The 21,265-nt window shown below is 41.7% G+C and overlaps 1 protein-coding gene across 1 annotated transcript in view; it reads left to right on the forward strand.

Moving 5' to 3' along the window:
* The window catches only part of ahnak (AHNAK nucleoprotein), a 34,604-nt gene extending 13,612 nt beyond the window's left edge, over positions 1–20,992 (forward strand). The window contains exon 6 of the mRNA XM_084352659.1: positions 54–20,992. Coding sequence (XP_084208785.1) covers positions 54–20,030 — 19,977 coding nt within the window. The 3' untranslated portion in view covers positions 20,031–20,992. The remainder of the gene's footprint in view (positions 1–53) is intronic.
* Positions 20,993–21,265: the final 273 nt, after the last annotated feature.

Consider the following 21,265-nt stretch of genomic DNA (forward strand, 5'->3'; position numbering starts at 1 on the left):
TGGCATAATATAATTTCCATGTTCTATGCCCTCCTGTGTTTTTCTATCAACAGAGTGGAGATGATGAGGACTACAAGAGAATATACACAAAAAAGATTAAACCAAGGCTGAAGTCTGAAGACCTTGCAGAGGGAGTAGATGTTCGCACGGAGCGGCATAGCAGCACAAGCAGCGATGGCAGCACGATTACTACCATCACCCGCCGCATCACTACTTACACTGTGGATATGCCAGGTGGCATAAGTGAGCAACTTGAACTTTCGAGCCCAGAATTCAAGGGGCTAAGGCACGAATCTGGAGATGGCTCTTCTCATATCAGAATCTCACATGGCAGCCCATCAGGTAAAGTGGGAGCAGAAGAGGGAGTTTTTGAGTCAAGCAATGTCTCTTACACTGGGCCCCAAGTTAGCTCAACAGAGACACGCTGGGCCAGTGGGGGAGTTCAGACTACAACATTTACAAGAGAGGGGGATAGAGAAAGAGTTACAGGTCTCAAATTCAAAGGGCCTAACTTTGGGGGTACAGACCAGGGTGGCTTTCAGATCTCAGGAGGGAGTGGAGAGCAAGGAGACAGAAGCATTCAGGTGTCAGGAAAAACCATGACACTAAGTGACAGCACAAACACTGGTAGTAGACATATTACAATAGGAGGGTTGCGCACTGCAGAAGTAACTTCAGCTGATGAGAACGGAGGGTCAATTAGTCTGTCTTTACCAGGAAAAAGCATGCAGATTTTGACTCCATCTGTGGAGGGAAGTGTTGACACCAGTTTAGGTGAGAGGACAAAGGTGAAGGTATCTGAAAGTGACATCAGTCTCCCGCAGGGAAAGGGATCAGGCAGTATTGATATTCAGAATGTCAGATTTAGTGGAGGTTCCAGAGATATTGATACAGAATTGAGAGGCAGCAGGATAGAAGGATCCGCAATAACAATAGGCAATGTTACCTCAGGATATTCCTCAGCAGCAGGGAAGATTTCAATGGCAGATGCGGATGTCAATCTTACAGGTTCAAAGTTGAAGGGTGAGGTTGATGTCAACCTGGGAAGCACAAAGGGAGGAATAAAAGCATCTGGAACACACAGTGAAGTTCCAGGCTATGAAACTGAGGGCACTGTGAGTGGCATAAAAATGTCAACAATCAAGATGCCTGTGAGTGGAATGAAAGGAATCAAGAAAGAGGGAACTAGTGTTGAAGTTAAACTCACTGGTGATGCAGATATGTCAGTACCTGTAACACATAAGGAGGTGCAAAAACCGGAGCTAGACATCAAAGGGACAGCTATACAGATCAGAGGTCCTAATGCTAACACTGAAGGGCCTGTGCCCAATGTTAGACTTCCAGAAGCTGCCAGTGACTTCACAGCACCTGCAATCAACTCTAGCATTAAAATCAAAGCACCTAAGAGTGAAAGCAAATACAAAATGGAGGTGTCTCATGTTAAAATGGGGCCAGATACAGATGTAAGCCTGAAGAGTTCTAAGGTAGAGGGAGATCTTGATGTAACAGTGCCAAAGATTGAGGGAAAAATAAAAGCACCCAAAATAGACATTAAAGGCCCAGCTATAAACATTGAGGGGAAAGAAGGGGATTTCAAAATGCCAAAGACAACACCATTTGGGGCCAAAGGAGCAAAAGTTGACGTAAAAGGTCCTGGGGTTGACATTGAAGCACCAGAAGCTGATAGTGGGGGGTCTGATCTTAGAATTAAAGGACTGAAAGGGAATATCAGTCTGAAAGGAAAAGCAGTAAAGGGAGACGTGGATGTGTCAGTTCCAAAGATTGAGGGGCACGCAACAAAATCAGGAGCTGAAATCAAAGGACCAGAAGTTGACATTGAAGGTGGATTTAAAATGCCTAAAATCACAATGCCATCATTTGACATCAAAGGTCCAAAACTGGAAGGTCCTGATGGTAATGTTCGCCTTCAAAAAGGTAACATTGACGTGAAAGCACCTGGTGTTAAAATAACTCCAGAGATTGACATTGAAGGCCCTGATACAAACAATCAGGGACCCAAAGTCAAGATACCAACCATAAAAGGACAAAAGATACCAAATGTAGACTTTAAACTTAAAGGTCCTAAAGTGGAGGGAGATGTGGATGCTTCACTTCCAAAGATTGAAGGAGATGTGAAAGCTCTTGATGTGAATATTGAAGGACCAGATGTTGACATTGAGGGCCACAAAGGAGGATTTAAAATGCCAAAAATGAAAATGCCAACATTTGGCTTCAAAGGTCCAAAAGTGGAAGGTCCAGGTGTTGATGTAAACCTTCCAGAAGCTACCATTGATGTCAAAGCACCTAACGTTGACATTAAAGGACCAGAGATTGGCGTTGAAGGACCAGATGCAAAGCTCAAAGGAACCAAAATGAGCATGCCAACAATTTCTGGACCAAAGGTCTCCATTCCAACTGTGGACTTAAATCTGAGAGGTCCCAAACTCAAAGGTGATGTGGATGTATCAGCACCAACGATTGAAGGAGACATCACACCACCTGAACTTGACATCAAAGGGCATAAGGGTGGATTTGCAATGCCTAAAATTCAAATGCCATCACTGAACATTAAAAGTCCAAAGTTGGAGGGTGCTGATGTTGATGTAAGCCTTCCCAAAGCAAACATTGATGTGAAAGCACCTAACACAGACCTTAAATCTCCAGAGATCGACATTGAAGGCCCAGATGCAAAAATCAAAGGACCTGAATTGAAGATACCAACCATTAAAGGACCAAAGATGCCAGACATCAAAGTCAAAGGTCCTAAAGTGGAGGGAGATGTGAATGTTTCACTTCCAAAGATTGAAGGAGATATGAAAGCTCCTGGTATGGATATTGAAGGACCAGATGTTGACATTGAGGGCCACAAAGGAGGATTTAAATTGCCAAAAATGAAAATGCCAACATTTGGCTTCAAAGGCCCAAAACTGGAAGGTCCAGATGTTGACGTAAACCTTCCCAAAGCTGACATTGATGTGAAAGTACCTGATGTTGACATTAAAGGTCCAGAGATTGATATTGGAGGGCCAACGGGTGGATTTGAAATGCCAAAAATGAAAATGCCATCACTTGGATTCAAAGGTCCAAAAGTGGAAGGCCCAGATGTTGATGTAAACCTTCCCAAAGCAAACATTGATATTAAAGCACCTGACGTTGACATCAAAGGACCAGAGATTGACGTTGAGGGTCCAAGTGGTAAAATCAAGGGACCAAAATTCAAGATGCCAACTATCACAGCACCAAACATTTCCATGCCAGACATGGATTTCAAGCTGAAAGGCCCCAAAGTAAAAGGTGATGTGGATGCTTCACTTCCAAAGATTGAAGGAGATGTGAAAGGTCTTGATGTGGATATCGAAGGACCAGATGTTGACATTGAGGGCCACAAAGGAGGATTTAAATTGCCAAAAATGAAAATGCCAACATTTGGCTTCAAAGGCCCAAAACTGGAAGGTCCAGATGTTGACGTAAACCTTCCCAAAGCTGACATTGATGTGAAAGTACCTGATGTTGACATTAAAGGTCCAGGGGTTGATTTTGAAGGGCCAAAGGGTGGATTTGAAATGCCAAAAATGAAAATGCCATCACTTGGATTCAAAGGTCCAAAAGTGGAAGGTCCAGATGTTGATGTAAACCTTCCCAAAGCAAACATTGATATTAAAGCACCTGAGGTTGACATCAAAGGACCAGAGATTGACGTTGAGGGTCCAAGTGGTAAAATCAAAGGACCAAAATTCAAGATGCCAACTATCACAGCACCAAACATTTCCATGCCAGACATGGATTTCAAACTGAAAGGCCCCAAAGTAAAAGGTGATGTGGATGCTTCACTTCCAAAGATTGAAGGAGATGTGAAAGGTCTTGATGTGGATATTGAAGGACCAGATGTTGACATTGAGGGCCACAAAGGAGGATTTAAAATGCCAAAAATGAAAATGCCAACCTTTGGCTTCAAAGGCCCAAAACTGGAAGGTCCAGATGTTGACGTTAACCTTCCCAAAGCTGACATTGATGTGAAAGTACCTGATGTTGACATTAAAGGTCCAGAGATTGATATTGAAGGGCCAAAGAGTGGATTTGAAATGCCAAAAATGAAAATGCCATCACTTGGATTCAAAGGTCCAAAAGTGGAAGGTCCAGATGTTGATGTAAACCTTCCCAAAGCAAACATTGATATTAAAGCACCTGATGTTGACATCAAAGGACCAGAGATTGACGTTGAGGGTCCAAGTGGTAAAATCAAAGGACCAAAATTCAAGATGCCAACTATCACAGCACCAAACATTTCCATGCCAGACATGGATTTCAAGCTGAAAGGCCCCAAAGTAAAAGGTGATGTGGATGCTTCACTTCCAAAGATTGAAGGAGATGTGAAAGGTCTTGATGTGGATATTGAAGGACCAGATGTTGACATTGAGGGCCACAAAGGAGGATTTAAAATGCCAAAAATGAAAATGCCAACATTTGGCTTCAAAGGCGCCAGACTGGAAGGTCCAGACGTTGACATAAACCTTCCCAAAGCTGACATTGATGTGAAAGTACCTGATGTTGACATTAAAGGTTCAGAGATTGATATTGAAGGGCCAAAGGGTGGATTTGAAATGCCAAAAATGAAAATGCCATCACTTGGATTCAAAGGTCCAAAAGTGGAAGGTCCAGATGTTGATGTAAACCTTCCCAAAGCAAACATTGATATTAAAGCACCTGATGTTGACATCAAAGGACCAGAGGTTGACGTTGAGGGTCCAAGTGGTAAAATCAAAGGACCAAAATTCAAGATGCCAACTATCACAGCACCAAACATTTCCATGCCAGACATGGATTTCAAGCTGAAAGGCCCCAAAGTAAAAGGTGATGTGGATGCTTCACTTCCAAAGATTGAAGGAGATGTGAAAGGTCTTGATGTGGATATTGAAGGACCAGATGTTGACATTGAGGGCCACAAAGGAGGATTTAAAATGCCAAAAATGAAAATGCCAACATTTGGCTTCAAAGGCGCCAGACTGGAAGGTCCAGACGTTGACGTAAACCTTCCCAAAGCTGACATTGATGTGAAAGTACCTGATGTTGACATTAAAGGTCCAGAGATTGATATTGAAGGGCCAAAGGGTGGATTTGAAATGCCAAAAATGAAAATGCCATCACTTGGATTCAAAGGTCCAAAAGTGGAAGGTCCCGATGTTGATGTAAACCTTCCCAAAGCAAACATTGATATTAAAGCACCTGATGTTGACATCAAAGGACCAGAGATTGACATTGAGGGTCCAAGTGGTAAAATCAAAGGACCAAAATTCAAGATGCCAACTATCACAGCACCAAACATTTCCATGCCAGACATGGATTTCAAGCTGAAAGGCCCCAAAGTAAAAGGTGATGTGGATGCTTCACTTCCAAAGATTGAAGGAGATGTGAAAGGTCTTGATGTGGATATTGAAGGACCAGATGTTGACATTGAGGGCCACAAAGGAGGATTTAAATTGCCAAAAATGAAAATGCCAACATTTGGCTTCAAAGGCCCAAAACTGGAAGGTCCAGATGTTGACGTAAACCTTCCCAAAGCTGACATTGATGTGAAAGTACCTGATGTTGACATTAAAGGTCCAGAGATTGATTTTGAAGGGCCAAAGGGTGGATTTGAAATGCCAAAAATGAAAATGCCATCACTTGGATTCAAAGGTCCAAAAGTGGGAGGTCCAGATGTTGATGTAAACCTTCCCAAAGCAAACATTGATATTAAAGCACCTGATGTTGACATCAAAGGACCAGAGATTGACGTTGAGGGTCCAAGTGGTAAAATCAAAGGACCAAAATTCAAGATGCCAACTATCACAGCACCAAACATTTCCATGCCAGACATGGATTTCAAGCTGAAAGGCCCCAAAGTAAAAGGTGATGTGGATGCTTCACTTCCAAAGATTGAAGGAGATGTGAAAGGTCTTGATGTGGATATGGTAGGACCAGATGTTGACATTGAGGGCCACAAAGGAGGATTTAAATTGCCAAAAATGAAAATGCCGACATTTGGCTTCAAAGGCCCAAAACTGGAAGGTCCAGATGTTGACGTAAACCTTCCCAAAGCTGACATTGATGTGAAAGTACCTGATGTTGACATTAAAGGTCCAGAGATTGATTTTGAAGGGCCGAAGGGTGGATTTGAAATGCCAAAAATGAAAATGCCATCACTTGGATTCAAAGGTCCAAAAGTGGAAGGTCCAGATGTTGATGTAAACCTTCCCAAAGCAAACATTGATATTAAAGCACCTGATGTTGACATCAAAGGACCAGAGATTGACGTTGAGGGTCCAAGTGGTAAAATCAAAGGACCAAAATTCAAGATGCCAACTATCACAGCACCAAACATTTCCATGCCAGACATGGATTTCAAGCTGAAAGGCCCCAAAGTAAAAGGTGATGTGGATGCTTCACTTCCAAAGATTGAAGGAGATGTGAAAGGTCTTGATGTGGATATTGAAGGACCAGATGTTGACATTGAGGGCCACAAAGGAGGATTTAAAATGCCAAAAATGAAAATGCCAACATTTGGCTTCAAAGGCCCAAAACTGGAAGGTCCAGATGTTGACGTAAACCTTCCCAAAGCTGACATTGATGTGAAAGTACCTGATGCTGACATTAAAGGACCAGAGATTGATTTTGAAGGGCCAAAGGGTGGATTTGAAATGCCAAAAATGAAAATGCCATCATTTGGACTCAAAGGTCCAAAAGTGGAAGGTCCAGATGTTGATGTAAACCTTCCCAAAGCAAACATTGATATTAAAGCACCTGATGTTGACATCAAAGGTCCAGAGGTTGACATTGAGGGTCCAAGTGGTAAAATCAAAGGACCAAAATTCAAGATGCCAACTATCACAGCACCAAACATTTCCATGCCAGACATGGATTTCAAGCTGAAAGGCCCCAAAGTAAAAGGTGATGTGGATGCTTCACTTCCAAAGATTGAAGGAGATGTGAAAGGTCTTGATGTGGATATTGAAGGACCAGATGTTGACATTGATGGCCACAGAGGAGGATTTAAAATGCCTAAAATGAAAATGCCATCATTTGGCTTCAGAGGCCCAAAACTGGAAGGTCCAGATGTTGATGTTAACCTTCCCAAAGCTGACATTGATGTGAAAGTACCTGACGTTGACATCAAAGGACCAGGGATAGACATTGAGAGTCCAAGTGGTAAAATCAAAGGACCAAAATTCAAGATGCCATCTATCACAGGGCCAAAAATTTCCATGCCAGACGTTGATTTCAATCTGAAGGGTCCCAAACTTGAAGATGTGGATGTGTCAGTTCCAAAGATTGAAGGAGAAATCAAAGCACCTGAAGTTGACATTGAAGGTCCAGAGTTTGATATCAAAGGGCCCAAGGGTGGATTTGAACTGCCTAAATTCAAAATGCCAACATTTGGCTTCAGAGGCCCAAAAGTGGAAGGTCCAGATGTTGATGTAAACCTTCCCAAAGCTGACATTGATGTGAAAGTGCCTGACGTTGACATCAAAGGACCCGAGATAGACATTGAGAGTCCAAGTGGTAAAATCAAAGGACCAAAATTCAAGATGCCATCTATCACAGGACCAAACATTTCCATGCCAGACATGGATTTCAAACTGAAAGGCCCCAAACTAAAAGGTGATGTGGATGCTTCACTTCCAAAGATTGAAGGGGATATAAAAGGACCTGAAGTTGACATCGAAGGTCCAGAGTTTGATATCAAAGGGCCTAAGGGTGGATTTGAAATGCCTAAATTCAAAATGCCATCATTTGGCTTCAGAGGCCCAAAACTGGAAGGTCCAGATGTTGACATAAACCTTCCCAAAGCTGACATTGATGTGAAAGCACCTGATGTTGACATTAAAGGTCCAGAGATTGACATTGAAGGGCCAAAGGGTGGATTTGAAATGCCTAAAATTAAAATGCCAACATTTGGCTTCAAAGGTCCAAAAGTGGATGGTCCAGATGTTGATGTAACCCTTCCCACAGCTGACATTGACGTGAAAGTACCTGACGTTGACATCAAAGGACCAGGGATAGACATCGAGAGTCCAAGTGGTAAAATCAAAGGACCAAAATTCAAGATGCCAACTATCACAGGGCCAAAAATTTCCATGCCGGACGTTGATTTCAATCTGAAAGGTCCCAAACTGGATGGAGATGTGGATGTGTCAGTTCCAAAGATTAAAGGAGACATAAAAGCACCTAAAGTTGACATTGAAGGTCCAGAGTTTGATATCAAAGGGCCAAAGGGTGGATTTGAAATGCCAAAAATGAAAATGCCAACATTTGGCTTCAGAGGCCCAAAAGTGGAAGGTCCAGATGTTGATGTAAGCCTTCCCAAAGCTGACATTGATGTGAAAGTACCTGATGTTGACATCAAAGGACCCGAGATAGACATTGAGAGTCCAAGTGGTAAAATCAAAGGACCAAAATTCAAGATGCCAACTATCACAGGACCAAACATTTCCATGCCAGACATGGATTTCAAACTGAAAGGCCCCAAACTAAAAGGTGATGTGGATGCTTCACTTCCAAAGATTGAAGGGGATATTAAAGGACCTGAAGTTGACATCGAAGGTCCAGATTTTGACATCAAAGGGCCTAGGGGTGGATTTGAAATGCCTAAAATCAAAATGCCATCATTTGGCTTCAAAGGTCCAAAAGTGGAAGGTCCAGATGTTGATGTAAGCCTTCCCAAAGCTGACATTGATGTGAAAGTACCTGACGTTGACATCAAAGGACCAGGGATAGACATCGAGAGTCCAAGTGGTAAAATCAAAGGACCAAAATTCAAGATGCCAACTATCACAGGGCCAAAAATTTCCATGCCAGACGTTGATTTCAATCTGAAAGGTCCCAAACTGGATGGAGATGTGGATGTCTCAGTTCCAAAGATTAAAGGAGACATAAAAGCACCTAAAGTTGACATTGAAGGTCCAGAGTTTGATATCAAGGGCCCGAAGGGTGGATTTGAAATGCCAAAAATGAAAATGCCATCATTTGGCTTCAAAGGCCCAAAAGTGGAAGGTCCAGATGTTGATGTAAACCTTCCCAAAGCTGACATTGATGTGAAAGTACCTGACGTTGACATCAAAGGACCGGAGATAGACATTGACAGTCCAAGTGGTAAAATCAAAGGACCAAAATTCAAGATGCCAACTATCACAGGACCAAACATTTCCATGCCAGACATGGATTTCAAACTGAAAGGCCCCAAACTAAAAGGTGATGTGGATGCTTCACTTCCAAAGATTGAAGGGGATATAAAAGGACCTGAAGTTGACATCGAAGGTCCAGATTTTGACATCAAAGGGCCAAAGGGTGGATTTGAAATGCCTAAAATCAAAATGCCATCATTTGGCTTCAAAGGTCCAAAAGTGGAAGGTCCAGATGTTGATGTAAGCCTTCCCAAAGCTGACATTGATGTGAAAGTACCTGACATTGACATCAAAGGACCAGGGATAGACATCGAGAGTCCAAGTGGTAAAATCAAAGGACCAAAATTCAAGATGCCATCTATCACAGGGCCAAAAATTTCCATGCCAGACGTTGATTTCAATCTGAAAGGTCCCAAACTGGATGGAGATGTGGATGTCTCAGTTCCAAAGATTAAAGGAGACATAAAAGCACCTAAAGTTGACATTGAAGGTCCAGAGTTTGATATCAAGGGCCCTAAGGGTGGATTTGAAATGCCTAAAATGAAAATGCCAACATTTGGCTTCAGAGGCCCAAAAGTGGAAGGTCCAGATGTTGATGTAAATTTTCCGAAAACTGACATTGATGTGAAAGTACCTGACGTTGACATCAAAGGACCCGAGATAGACATTGAGAGTCCAAGTGGTAAAATCAAAGGACCAAAATTCAAGATGCCAACTATCACAGGACCAAACATTTCCATGCCAGACATGGATTTCAAACTGAAAGGCCCCAAACTAAAAGGTGATGTGGATGCTTCACTTCCAAAGATTGAAGGGGATATAAAAGGACCTGAAGTTGACATCGAAGGTCCAGAGTTTGACATCAAAGGGCCAAAGGGTGGATTTGAAATGCCTAAAATCAAAATGCCATCATTTGGCTTCAAAGGTCCAAAAGTGGAAGGTCCAGATGTTGATGTAAACCTTCCCAAAGCTGACATTGATGTGAAAGTACCTGACGTTGACATCAAAGGACCCGACATAGACATTGAGAGTCCAAGTGGCAAAATCAAAGGACCAAAATTCAAGATGCCAACTATCACAGGACCAAACATTTCCATGCCAGACATGGATTTCAAACTGAAAGGCCCCAAACTAAAAGGTGATATGGATGTGTCAATTCCAAAGATTGAAGGAGACATGAAAGCACCTGAAGTTGACATCGAAGGTCCAGAGTTTGATATCAAAGGGGGTAAGGGTGGATTTGACCTGCCTAAAATCAAAATGCCGACATTTGGCTTCAAAGGTCCAAAAGTGGAAGGCCCAGATGTTGATGTAAACCTTCCCAAAGCAAACCTTGATGTGAAAGCACCCGATGTTGACATTAAAGTGCCTGATATTGATGTTGAAGGGCCAGATGCAAAAATCAAAGGACCAAAAATCAAGATGCCATCAATATCAGGACCAAAAATATCATTGCCAGATGTTGACATCAATCTGAAGGGGCCAAGAGTGAAGGGTGATTTGAAAGGGGATGTTCAATTACCAAAAGCTGATATAGAGGGCCCAGATGTTACAATTGATGTTCCAGAAATTGGCACAAAGAAAACGAAATTTAAAATGCCAAAGTTTGGATTCAAGGGTCCAAAGGTAAAGGCTCCAGAAGCAGATGTGAAAATGGGAAAAGGGGATGTCAGCATCAAAGGGATGACCGGTAGCACTGAAGGTCTTGATCTTGACCTGGGATTGACTGGTCCAAAAGTCAAGGGATCCAAATTCAAGATGCCAAAATTTGGTTTCAAAGGCCCAAAGGTTGAAATGCCAGATGTTGATCTAAACCTTCCAAAAGCAAACATGGATATAAAAGGACCTGATATTGACATCAAGGGACCAGAGGTTGATATTGAGAGTCCAAGTGGTAAAATCAAAGGGCCGAAACTCAAAATGCCAACTATCTCTGGACCAAAGATTTCCATGCCAGACGTTGACTTTAATCTGAAAGGCCCCAAATTCAAAGGAGATGTGGATGTGTCAGTTCCAAAGATAGAAGGAGACATAAAAGCACCAGAAATTAACATTGAAGGTCCAGACCTTGATATCAAAGGGCCCGAGGGTGGATTTGAAATGCCTAAAATTAAAATGCCAACATTTGGCTTCAAAGGTCCAAAACTGGAAGGTCCAGATGTTGACGTCAACCTTCCCAAAGCTGACATTGATGGTAAAGTACCTGACGTTGACATCGAAGGACCCGAGATAGACATTGAGAGTCCAAGTGGTAAAATCAAAGGACCAAAATTCAAGATGCCAACTATCACAGGACCACACATTTCCATGCCTGACATGGATTTCAAACTGAAAGGCCCCAAACTAAAAGGTGATGTGGATGTGTCAGTTCCAAAGATTGAAGGAGACATGAAAGCACCTGAAGTTGACATTGAAGGTCCAGAGTTTGATATCAAAGGGCCTAAGGGTGGATTTGAAATGCCTAAAATCAAAATGCCGACATTTGGCTTCAAAGGTCCAAAAGTGGACGGTCCAGATGTTGATGTCAACCTTCCTAAAGCTGACATTGATGTGAAAGTGCCTGACGTTGACATCGAAGGACCAGGGATAGACATTGAGAGTCCAAGTGGTAAAATCAAAGGACCAAAATTCAAGATGCCATCTATCACAGGACCAAAAATCTCCATGCCAGACGTTGATTTCAATCTGAAAGGTCCTAAGCTGGAAGGAGATGTGGACTTGTCAGTTCCAAAGATTAAAGGAGACATGAATGCACCTGAAGTTGACATCGAAGGTCCAGAGTTTGATATCAAAGGGCCTAAGGGTGGATTTGAAATGCCTAAATTCAAAATGCCAACATTTGGCTTCAAAGGTCCAAAAGTGGAAGGTCCAGATGTTGATGTAAATCTTCCCAAAGCTGACATTGACCTGATAGTACCTGACGTTGACATCAAAGGACCAGGGATAGACATTGAGAGTCCAAGTGGTAAAATCAAAGGACCAAAATTCAAGATGCCAACTATCACAGGACCAAACATTTCCATGCCAGACATGGATTTCAAACTGAAAGGCCCCAAACTAAAAGGTGATGTGGATGTGTCAGTTCCAAAGATTGAAGGAGACATAAAAGCACCTGAAGTTGACATCGAAGGTCCAGAGTTTGATATCAAAGGGCCAAAGGGTGGATTTGACATGCCTAAAATCAAAATGCCAACATTTGGCTTCAAAGGTCCAAAAGTGGAAGGTCCAGATGTTGATGTCAACCTTCCCAAAGCTGACATTGATGTAAAAGTACCTGACGTTGACATCGAAGGACCAGGGATAGACATTGAGAGTCCAAGTGGTAAAATCAAAGGACCAAAATTCAAGATGCCATCTATCACAGGGCCAAAAATGTCCATGCCAGACATTGATTTCAATCTGAAAGGTCCCAAACTGGATGGAGATGTGGATGTGTCAGTTCCAAAGATTAAAGGAGACATAAATGCACCTGACGTTGACATCGAAGGTCCAGAGTTTGATATCAAAGGGCCTAAGGGTGGATTTGAAATGCCTAAATTCAAAATGCCGACATTTGGCTTCAAAGGTCCGAAAGTGGAAGGTCCAGATGTTGATGTAAATCTTCCCAAAGCTGACATTGATGTGAAAGTACCTGATGTTGACATCGAAGGTCCAGAATTTGATATCAAAGGGCCAAAGGGTGGATTTGAAATGCCAAAAATGAAGATGCCATCATTTGGCTTCAGAGGCCCAAAACTGGAAGGTCCCGATGTTGATGTAAGCCTTCCCAAAGCTGACACTGACGTGAAAGTACCTGACGTTGACATCAAAGGACCAGGGATAGACATCGAGAGTCCAAGTGGTAAAATCAAAGGCCCAAAATTCAAGATGCCAACTATCACAGGGCCAAAAATCTCCATGCCAGATGTTGATTTCAATCTGAAGGGTCCCAAACTCGGAGGAGATGTGGATGTGTCAGTTCCAAAGATAGAAGGAGACATAAAAGCACCTGCAGTTGACATTGAAGGTCCAGAGTTTGATATCAAAGGGCCTAAGGGTGGATTTGAAATGCCAAAAATGAAGATGCCATCATTTGGCTTCAGAGGCCCAAAAGTGGAAGGTCCAGATGTTGATGTTAGCCTCCCTAAAGCTGACATTGATGTGAAAGCACCTGATGTTGACATCAAAGGTCCAGAGGTTGACATTGAGGGTCCAAGTGGTAAAATCAGAGGACCAAAATTCAAGATGCCAACCATCACAGGACCAAACATTTCCATGCCAGACATGGATTTCAAACTGAAAGGCCCCAAACTAAAAGGTGATGTCGATGCTTCACTTCCAAAGATTGAGGGGGATATGACAGGACCTGAAGTTGACATCGAAGGTCCAGATTTTGACATCAAAGGGCCTAAGGGTGGATTTGAAATGCCTAAAATCAAAATGCCATCATTTGGCTTCAGTGGCCCAAAAGTGGAAGGTCCAGATGTTGATGTAAACCTTCCCAAAGCAAACCTTGATGTGAAAGCACCTGAAGTTGACATCAAAGGTCCAGAGTTTGATATAAAAGGGCCTAAGGGTGGATTTGAAATGCCTAAATTCAAAATGCCATCATTTGGCTTCAAAGGTCCAAAAGTGGAAGGTCCAGATGTTGATGTAAGCCTTCCCAAAGCTGACATTGATGTGAAAGTACCTGATGTTGACATCAAAGGACCAGGGATAGACATTGAGAGTCCAAGTGGTAAAATCAAAGGACCAAAATTCAAGATGCCATCTATCACAGGGCCAAAAATTTCCATGCCAGATGTTGATTTCAATCTGAAGGGTCCCAAACTGGAAGGAGATGTGGATGTGTCGGTTCCAAAGATTGAAGGAGACATAAAAGCACCTGCAGTTGACATTGAAGGTCCAGAGTTTGATATCAAAGGGCCAAAGGGTGGATTCGAAATGCCTAAAATGAAAATGCCATCATTTGGCTTCAGAGGCCCAAAAGTGGAAGGTCCAGATGTTGATGTAAACCTTCCGAAAACTGACATTGATGTGAAAGTACCTGATGTTGACATCAAAGGACCCGAGATAGACATTGAGAGTCCAAGTGGTAAAATCAAAGGACCAAAATTCAAGATGCCAACTATCACAGGACCAAACATTTCCATGCCAGACATGGATTTCAAACTGAAAGGCCCCAAACTAAAAGGTGATGTGGATGCTTCACTTCCAAAGATTGAAGGAGATATAAAAGGACCTGAAGTTGACATCGAAGGTCCAGATTTTGATATCAAGGGGCCTAAGGGTGGATTTGAAATGCCTAAAATCAAAATGCCATCATTTGGCTTCAAAGGTCCAAAAGTGGAAGGTCCAGATGTTGATGTAAACCTTCCCAAAGCAAACATTGATGTTAAAGCACCGGATGTTGACATCAAAGGACCAGAATTTGACATTGAGAGTCCAAGTGGTAAAATCAAAGGCCCAAAATTCAAGATGCCAACTATCACAGGACCACACATTTCCATGCCTGACATGGATTTCAAACTGAAAGGCCCCAAACTAAAAGGTGATGTGGATGTGTCAGTTCCAAAGATCGAAGGAGACATAAAGGCACCTGAAGTTGACTTTGAAGGTCCAGAGTTTGATATCAAAGGACCCAAGGGTGGATTTGAAATGCCTAAAATGAAAATGCCATCATTTGGTTTCAGAGGCCCTAAAGTTGAAGGCCCAGATGTTGATGTAAACCTCCCCAAAGCTGACATTGATGTGAAAGTACCTGACGTTGACATTAAAGGTCCAGAGATTGATTTTGAAGGGCCTAAGGGTGGATTTGAAATGCCTAAAATGAAAATGCCATCATTTGGCTTCAAAGGTCCAAAAGTTGAAGGTCCAGATGTTGATGTAAACCTTCCCAAAGCAAACATTGACATTAAAGCACCTGATGTTGACATCAAAGGACCAGAGGTTGACATTGAGGGACCAGGTGGTAAAATCAAAGGACCAAAATTCAAGATGCCAACTATCTCAGGACCAAAAATGTCCATGCCAGACCTTGATTTCAAGCTTAAAGGTCCCAAACTTGAAGGAGACGTGGATGTGTCACTTCCAAAGATTCAGGGTGGCATAAAAGCTCCCACAGTCGATATTGAAGGACCAGATGTTGAAGTTGATGGGCTCAGAGGAGGAATTAAATTGCCTAAATTCAAAATGCCATCCTTTGGAGTGAAAGCTCCAAATGTTGAAGGTCCAGATTTTGATGTAAGCCTCCCGAAAGCTGAAATTGATATTAATGCCCCTGAAGTTGAAATGAAAGGAGCAGGCATTGACATTGAGAGTCCAAGTGGTAAAATCAAAGGGCCTAAATTCAAGATGCCAACTATCTCAGGACCAAATCTTTCCATGCCTGATGTGGATTTCAATCTCAGAGGTCCTCAGCTTAAAGGGGATGTGGATGTGTCAACTCCGAGGATTGAAGGAGATATAAAAACACCTGAGTTTGACATTAAGGGTCCAAAGGTTGATATTGAAGGTCCAAGAGGTGGCTTTGAACTGCCCAAAATGCCAAAAATGAAAATGCCATCCTTTGGCTTCAAAGGTAGAAAAGTAGAAGGTCCAGATGTTGACATAAACCTTCCCAAAACAAACATTGATGTGAAAGCACCTGACGTTGAACTTCAAAGACCTGAGATTGACATTGAAGGACCGGATGCAAAACTGAAGGGTCCCAAATTAAAGATGCCAGATTGGGATGTGAGTTTGAAAGGGCCCAAAGTAAAGGGAGATATTGATGTGTCAGCTCCAAAGATTGAGGGTGACATCAAAGCTCCAAAGGTTGATATCAAAGGACCAGATGTTGATATCGAGGGCCACAAAGGCGGATTTAAGATGCCTAAGTTTAAAATGCCATCCTTTGGGATGAAAGGTCCAAAAATTGAAGGGCCAGAACTTGATGTCAGCCTTCCTAAAGCCGACATTGATATCAGAGAACCGAAAATGGATATCAAAGGACCACAAGTAGACTTTGAGAGTCCAAGTGGTAAAATCAAAGGACCCAAATTCAACATGCCAACTATCACAGGACCAAAAATTTCCATGCCAGACATGGATTTCAATCTGAAAGGTCCCAAATTGGAAGGAGACGTGGATGTGTCAGTTCCAAAGATTGAAGGAGACATAAAAGCACCTGAAGTTGACATTGCAGGTCCAGAGTTTGATATCAAAGGGCCAAAGGGTGGATTTGAAATGCCTAAAATCAAAATGCCGTCATTCAGCTTCAAAGGTCCAAAAGTGGAAGGTCCCGATGTTGATGTAAACCTTCCCAAGGCTGACATTGATGTGAAAGTACCTGACGTTGACATCAAAGGACCAGGGATAGACATCGAGAGTCCAAGTGGTAAAATCAAAGGCCCAAAATTCAAGATGCCATCTATCACAGGGCCAAAAATTACCATGCCAGACATTGACTTCAATCTGAAAGGTCCCAAACTGGAAGGAGATGTGGATGTGTCAGTTCCAAAGATTGAAGGAGATATAAAAGCACCTGAAGTTGACATCAAAGGTCCAGAGTTTGATATCAAAGGGCCTAAGGGTGGATTCGAAATGCCTAAAATGAAAATGCCATCATTTGGCTTCAGGGGCCCAAAAATGGAAGGTCCAGATGTTGATGTAAACCTTCCCAAAGCTGACATTGATGTGAAAGTACCTGACGTTGACATCAAAGGACCAGGGATAGACATTGACAGTCCAAGTGGTAAAATCAAAGGACCAAAATTCAAGATGCCATCCATCACAGGGCCAAACATTTCCATGCCAGATATTGATTTCAATTTGAAAGGTCCCAAACTGGAGGGAGATGCGGATGTGTCAGTTCCAAAGATTGAAGGTGACATAAAAGTACCTAAAGTTGACATCGAAGGTCCAGAGTTTGATATCAAAGGGCCCAAGGGTGGATTTGAAATGCCCAAAATGAAAATGCCATCATTTGGCTTCAGAGGCCCTAAAGTGGAAGGTCCAGATGTTGATGTAAGCCTTCCCAAAGCTGACATTGATGTGAAAGTACCTGATGTTGACATTAAAGGTCCAGGGATTGATATTGAGGGGCCAAAGGGTGGATTTGAAATGCCTAAAATGAAAATGCCATCATTTGGCTTCAAAGGTCCAAAAGTCGAAGGTCCAGATGTTGATGTAAATCTTCCCAAAGCTGACATTGATGTGAAAGTACCTGACGTTAACATCAAAGGACCAGGGATAGACATTGAGAGTCCAAGTGGTAAAATCAAAGGACCAAAATTCAAGATGCCAACTATCACAGGACCAAAAATCTCCATGCCAGACGTTGATTTCAACCTGAAAGGTCCCAAACTGGAAGGAGATGTGGATGTGTCAGTTCCAAAGATTAAAGGAGAAATAAAAGCACCTAAAGTTGACATCGAAGGTCCAGAGCTTGATATCAAAGGGCCTAAGGGTGGATTTGAAATGCCTAAAATGAAAATGCCAACATTTGGCTTCAGAGGCCCAAAAATGGAAGGTCCAGATGTTGATGTAAACCTTCCCAAAGCTGACATTGATGTGAAAGTACCTGATGTTGACATCAAAGGACCCGAGATAGACATTGAGAGTCCAAGTGGTAAAATCAAAGGACCAAAATTCAAGATGCCATCCATCACAGGGCCAAATATTTCCATGCCAGATATTGATTTCAATTTGAAAGGTCCCAAATTGGAAGGAGATGTGGATGTGTCAGTTCCAAAGATTCGAGGTGACATAAAAGCACCCGCAGTTGACATTGAAGGTCCAGAGTTTGATATCAAAGGGCCTAAGGGTGGATTTGAAATGCCTAAAATGAAAATGCCATCACTTGGCTTCAGAGGCCCAAAAGTGGAAGGCCCAGATGTTGACATAAACCTTCCCAAAGCTGACTTTGATCTGAAAGGTCCAGAGATTGATATTGAAGGGCCAAAGGGTGGATTTGAAATGCCTAAAATTAAAATGCCATCATTTGAGATCAAAGGTCCAAATATTGAAGGGCCTGGAGTTGATGCAAGCCTTCCTAAAGCTGACATTGACATCAAAGTCCCAGAATTAGATGTTGACGTTAAGAGTCCAAGTGGCAACATCAAGGGCCCAAAAATCAAGATGCCAACCATCTCAGGACCGAAAATATCCATGCCAAATGTGGATTTCAACCTTAAAAGTCCTGAACTCAAAGGTGACATGGATGTGTCAGCTCCAAAGATAAAGGGAGACATAACAACACCTAATGTTGACATCAAAGGTCCAGGAGTTGACATCAAAGGGTCTAAGGGTGGTTTTGAAATGCCTAAAATTGGCATAAACCTTCCCAAATCTAACACTGACTTCAAAGCACCTGATCTCGGCATCAACGTAAAAGGGCCCAAAGTCAAAGGAGATATTAAAGGTACAGATGTTAACATTGCAGTACCCACTGTCACTATGGAAGGTGCGTCTATTGATCCTGTAAAGACAGGTGTTACATTTCCCAAGTTCAAAGGGCCTAAGTTTGGAATGAAAGCCCCTGAATTGGAGGGTCCTGAATCAACAGTTAAGACACCCACGTTCAGTGTGGGATCAAAAGGTTTGAAAACAGACATTAGTCTCCCAGAAACTGAAGCAAGTCTTGATGCCCCTGATATTGATATACATGTAAAGGGGAAAAAGGGGAAATTTAAACTTCCTAAAGTAAAAGGAAAGGCAAAGAAACCAGAAATTGACATTGAAACACCAGCTATGAACATGGATGTAGACACACCCAATATCCATGTCAAAGGAACAAAGGTAAAAAAGCCTCTTTTTGGTAAGCTTCATTTTCCTGATGTGGAATTAGATATCAAATCACCAAAAGTCAAAGGTGATGGATTTGATGTAGATTTGCCATCTGCTGGCTTGAACACCTCTATTGACAGTCCAAATGTTAATTTGGAAGGGCCAGATGTCAAATTAAAGACTCCAAATGTGAACATATCTGCTCCTGATATTGATGCAAATCTAAACAGGCACGGAGAAGCAACCATGTCTGCAGGTTTTAAAGCCCCCAAAATAAATGTGAAAGGTGGTGCAGGGTTTGACACTGGTGTTTCAGGGGGCAGTGCAAGTGGTGGTCTTCATTACCCAGAGGGTACTGTAACATTTCCCAAAATGAAGATACCAAAATTTGGTATTGCTCTGCCTCAATTGGAAGGGCAGCAAGGTGGAGGGAATGTTGATTCAGAACTTGCGGCTAGTGGAGGTATAAACATACAGTCTCCATCTGTAAGTTGCCAAGTCAGTTCACAAAATGTTGAGGTTCCGAGTCCAGAACTTAGGCACAGTGAAGGCAAAGTAAGGGTGAAGATGCCAAAATTGTTTGGCAAATCAAAAGGAAAGGGCGGTAGTGCAGGTGACCTTCGGGGACCAGAGGTAGAAATGAGTGCTAGTGGAAAAGGTGGTAAGGTCTCTAAAGACCAAAGTGTACATAGTGGTAAATTAGGATTAGAGGGTGATGGTGGACTCAGTGTGTCAGCTAAGGGCAAGTCAGCCTCACTGGATCTATTTAAGAAATCAAGACATCGGTCTTCTTCTCTGAGTGATGAGGGGGAGCTTGCAGTTAGTTCTCCTTCAACTCACTTAGAAGCCGAGGGTGGTGACATTTCATTAGACCTAGGAGGAAGCAAGGTCAAAGGAAAGAAAGGCAAGTTGAAGTTTGGAACCTTTGGAGGTTTTGGTTCAAAGTCAAAGGGCTCATATGAAGTGACACTTGGTGAGGACAGTGGAGCAGGAGTGGAAGGAAGTGCAGGTGTTTCCCTCTCTAAAAAATCAAGATTGTCTTCATCGTCCAGCAGTGACAGTGGTTCAAGAGGTGGTTTTAGGTTCCCAAGACTTGAACTATCTGTTTCACCAAAGAAATGATTAACTATGGGGCAAATTAAACTCTCTCATGTACAACCAAATTCCCTCACTTAATAAGGCAAAGTCCTCAAACGTTCTTTGAAACCTAAAACGACAGTCATCTCAATGTTGTTAACTACTAGTAATTCTTTTTTTTTTTTTTCAGTAATCAGACAGGAGTGCATGAGATTGTTTAAAATCCCTTCACACTGTAAATAAGATTCATTTGTATTGTAATAATAAATATTGTTTTATGTACATAGTCCAGATTTATTGAACATAGGCCACCTCACAAAATTTTCACCAATAGTTTATTACAGGGTTAGTCATTTTGTCCTATTTCATCCTATTAAGTGAATGTTGTTAATGAACGGGTGTGGTATATTTGTATCCAGGGGTCTATTGCACAGAACAGATAGTTACAATAGTTGTTTTGAAGGAAAATGTTGTTTATACACCCAGGCAAAATCACAGTTACAATTTTTTTATGTATGAAATTATTTTACTTTCAAGCTTTGAAATTATATATTAAGTGCAGAAGCATATTTACACACCATAGAGCTGGCCCTTTATAACACATTCTAAAGAGTGATGGTGTTGTATATACCATAATTGCAAAGACAATCACTGTTTGGAAACATCAACTCTCTAAAGTGCTGTCAGTATTTTTTGTTCATTTTTCAGAAAATTCTTCACCCTTAAATTTTGTGTCATTTACAAAAAAAATATGTATTTGCTTTATTCGTTGTAAAAATGTTTTGCTTCCTAATCCTGTGTCATTTTCATCTGTTTTTATGATCCTCTGTATTTTATTTCACTACATAACAATGTCACAAATATGCAGTCACTTTTTTGATTTAATTTGTTTGCAAAAAAAATCTGTGTTGATAAAGAGTTAATGGAGACACAGCATGATTATTTGGGTCTATTCTTTTGTGTGAATTCTGCCAAATAAAAGTAAATAAAAAGATTTATAGAATTTATGAGGCTTCTTAAATCATTATTTATCAGTCCCTTAATCTTGTGATATGATATGCCATGATATGAGCAACAATTAAACAGGGTTTGTCTATATTGTGTTCCACATTACAGTAATTCTATTGTGACTTATTTGTATTATAATACTCATGAGGAATCATTGTCCAATTAATCCAACTTGAATTATCATTTGTATTTTTATAAAAAATTATACTTTAACACTGTACACTGTTCTCAACTTATGCAGAGATATAACTCTGCTAACATTGGATACAGGG

The sequence above is a fragment of the Pagrus pagrus genome (genome assembly GCF_965226575.1).
Source record: "Pagrus pagrus genome assembly, chromosome: 5".
Taxonomy (NCBI): Eukaryota; Metazoa; Chordata; class Actinopteri; order Spariformes; family Sparidae; genus Pagrus; species Pagrus pagrus.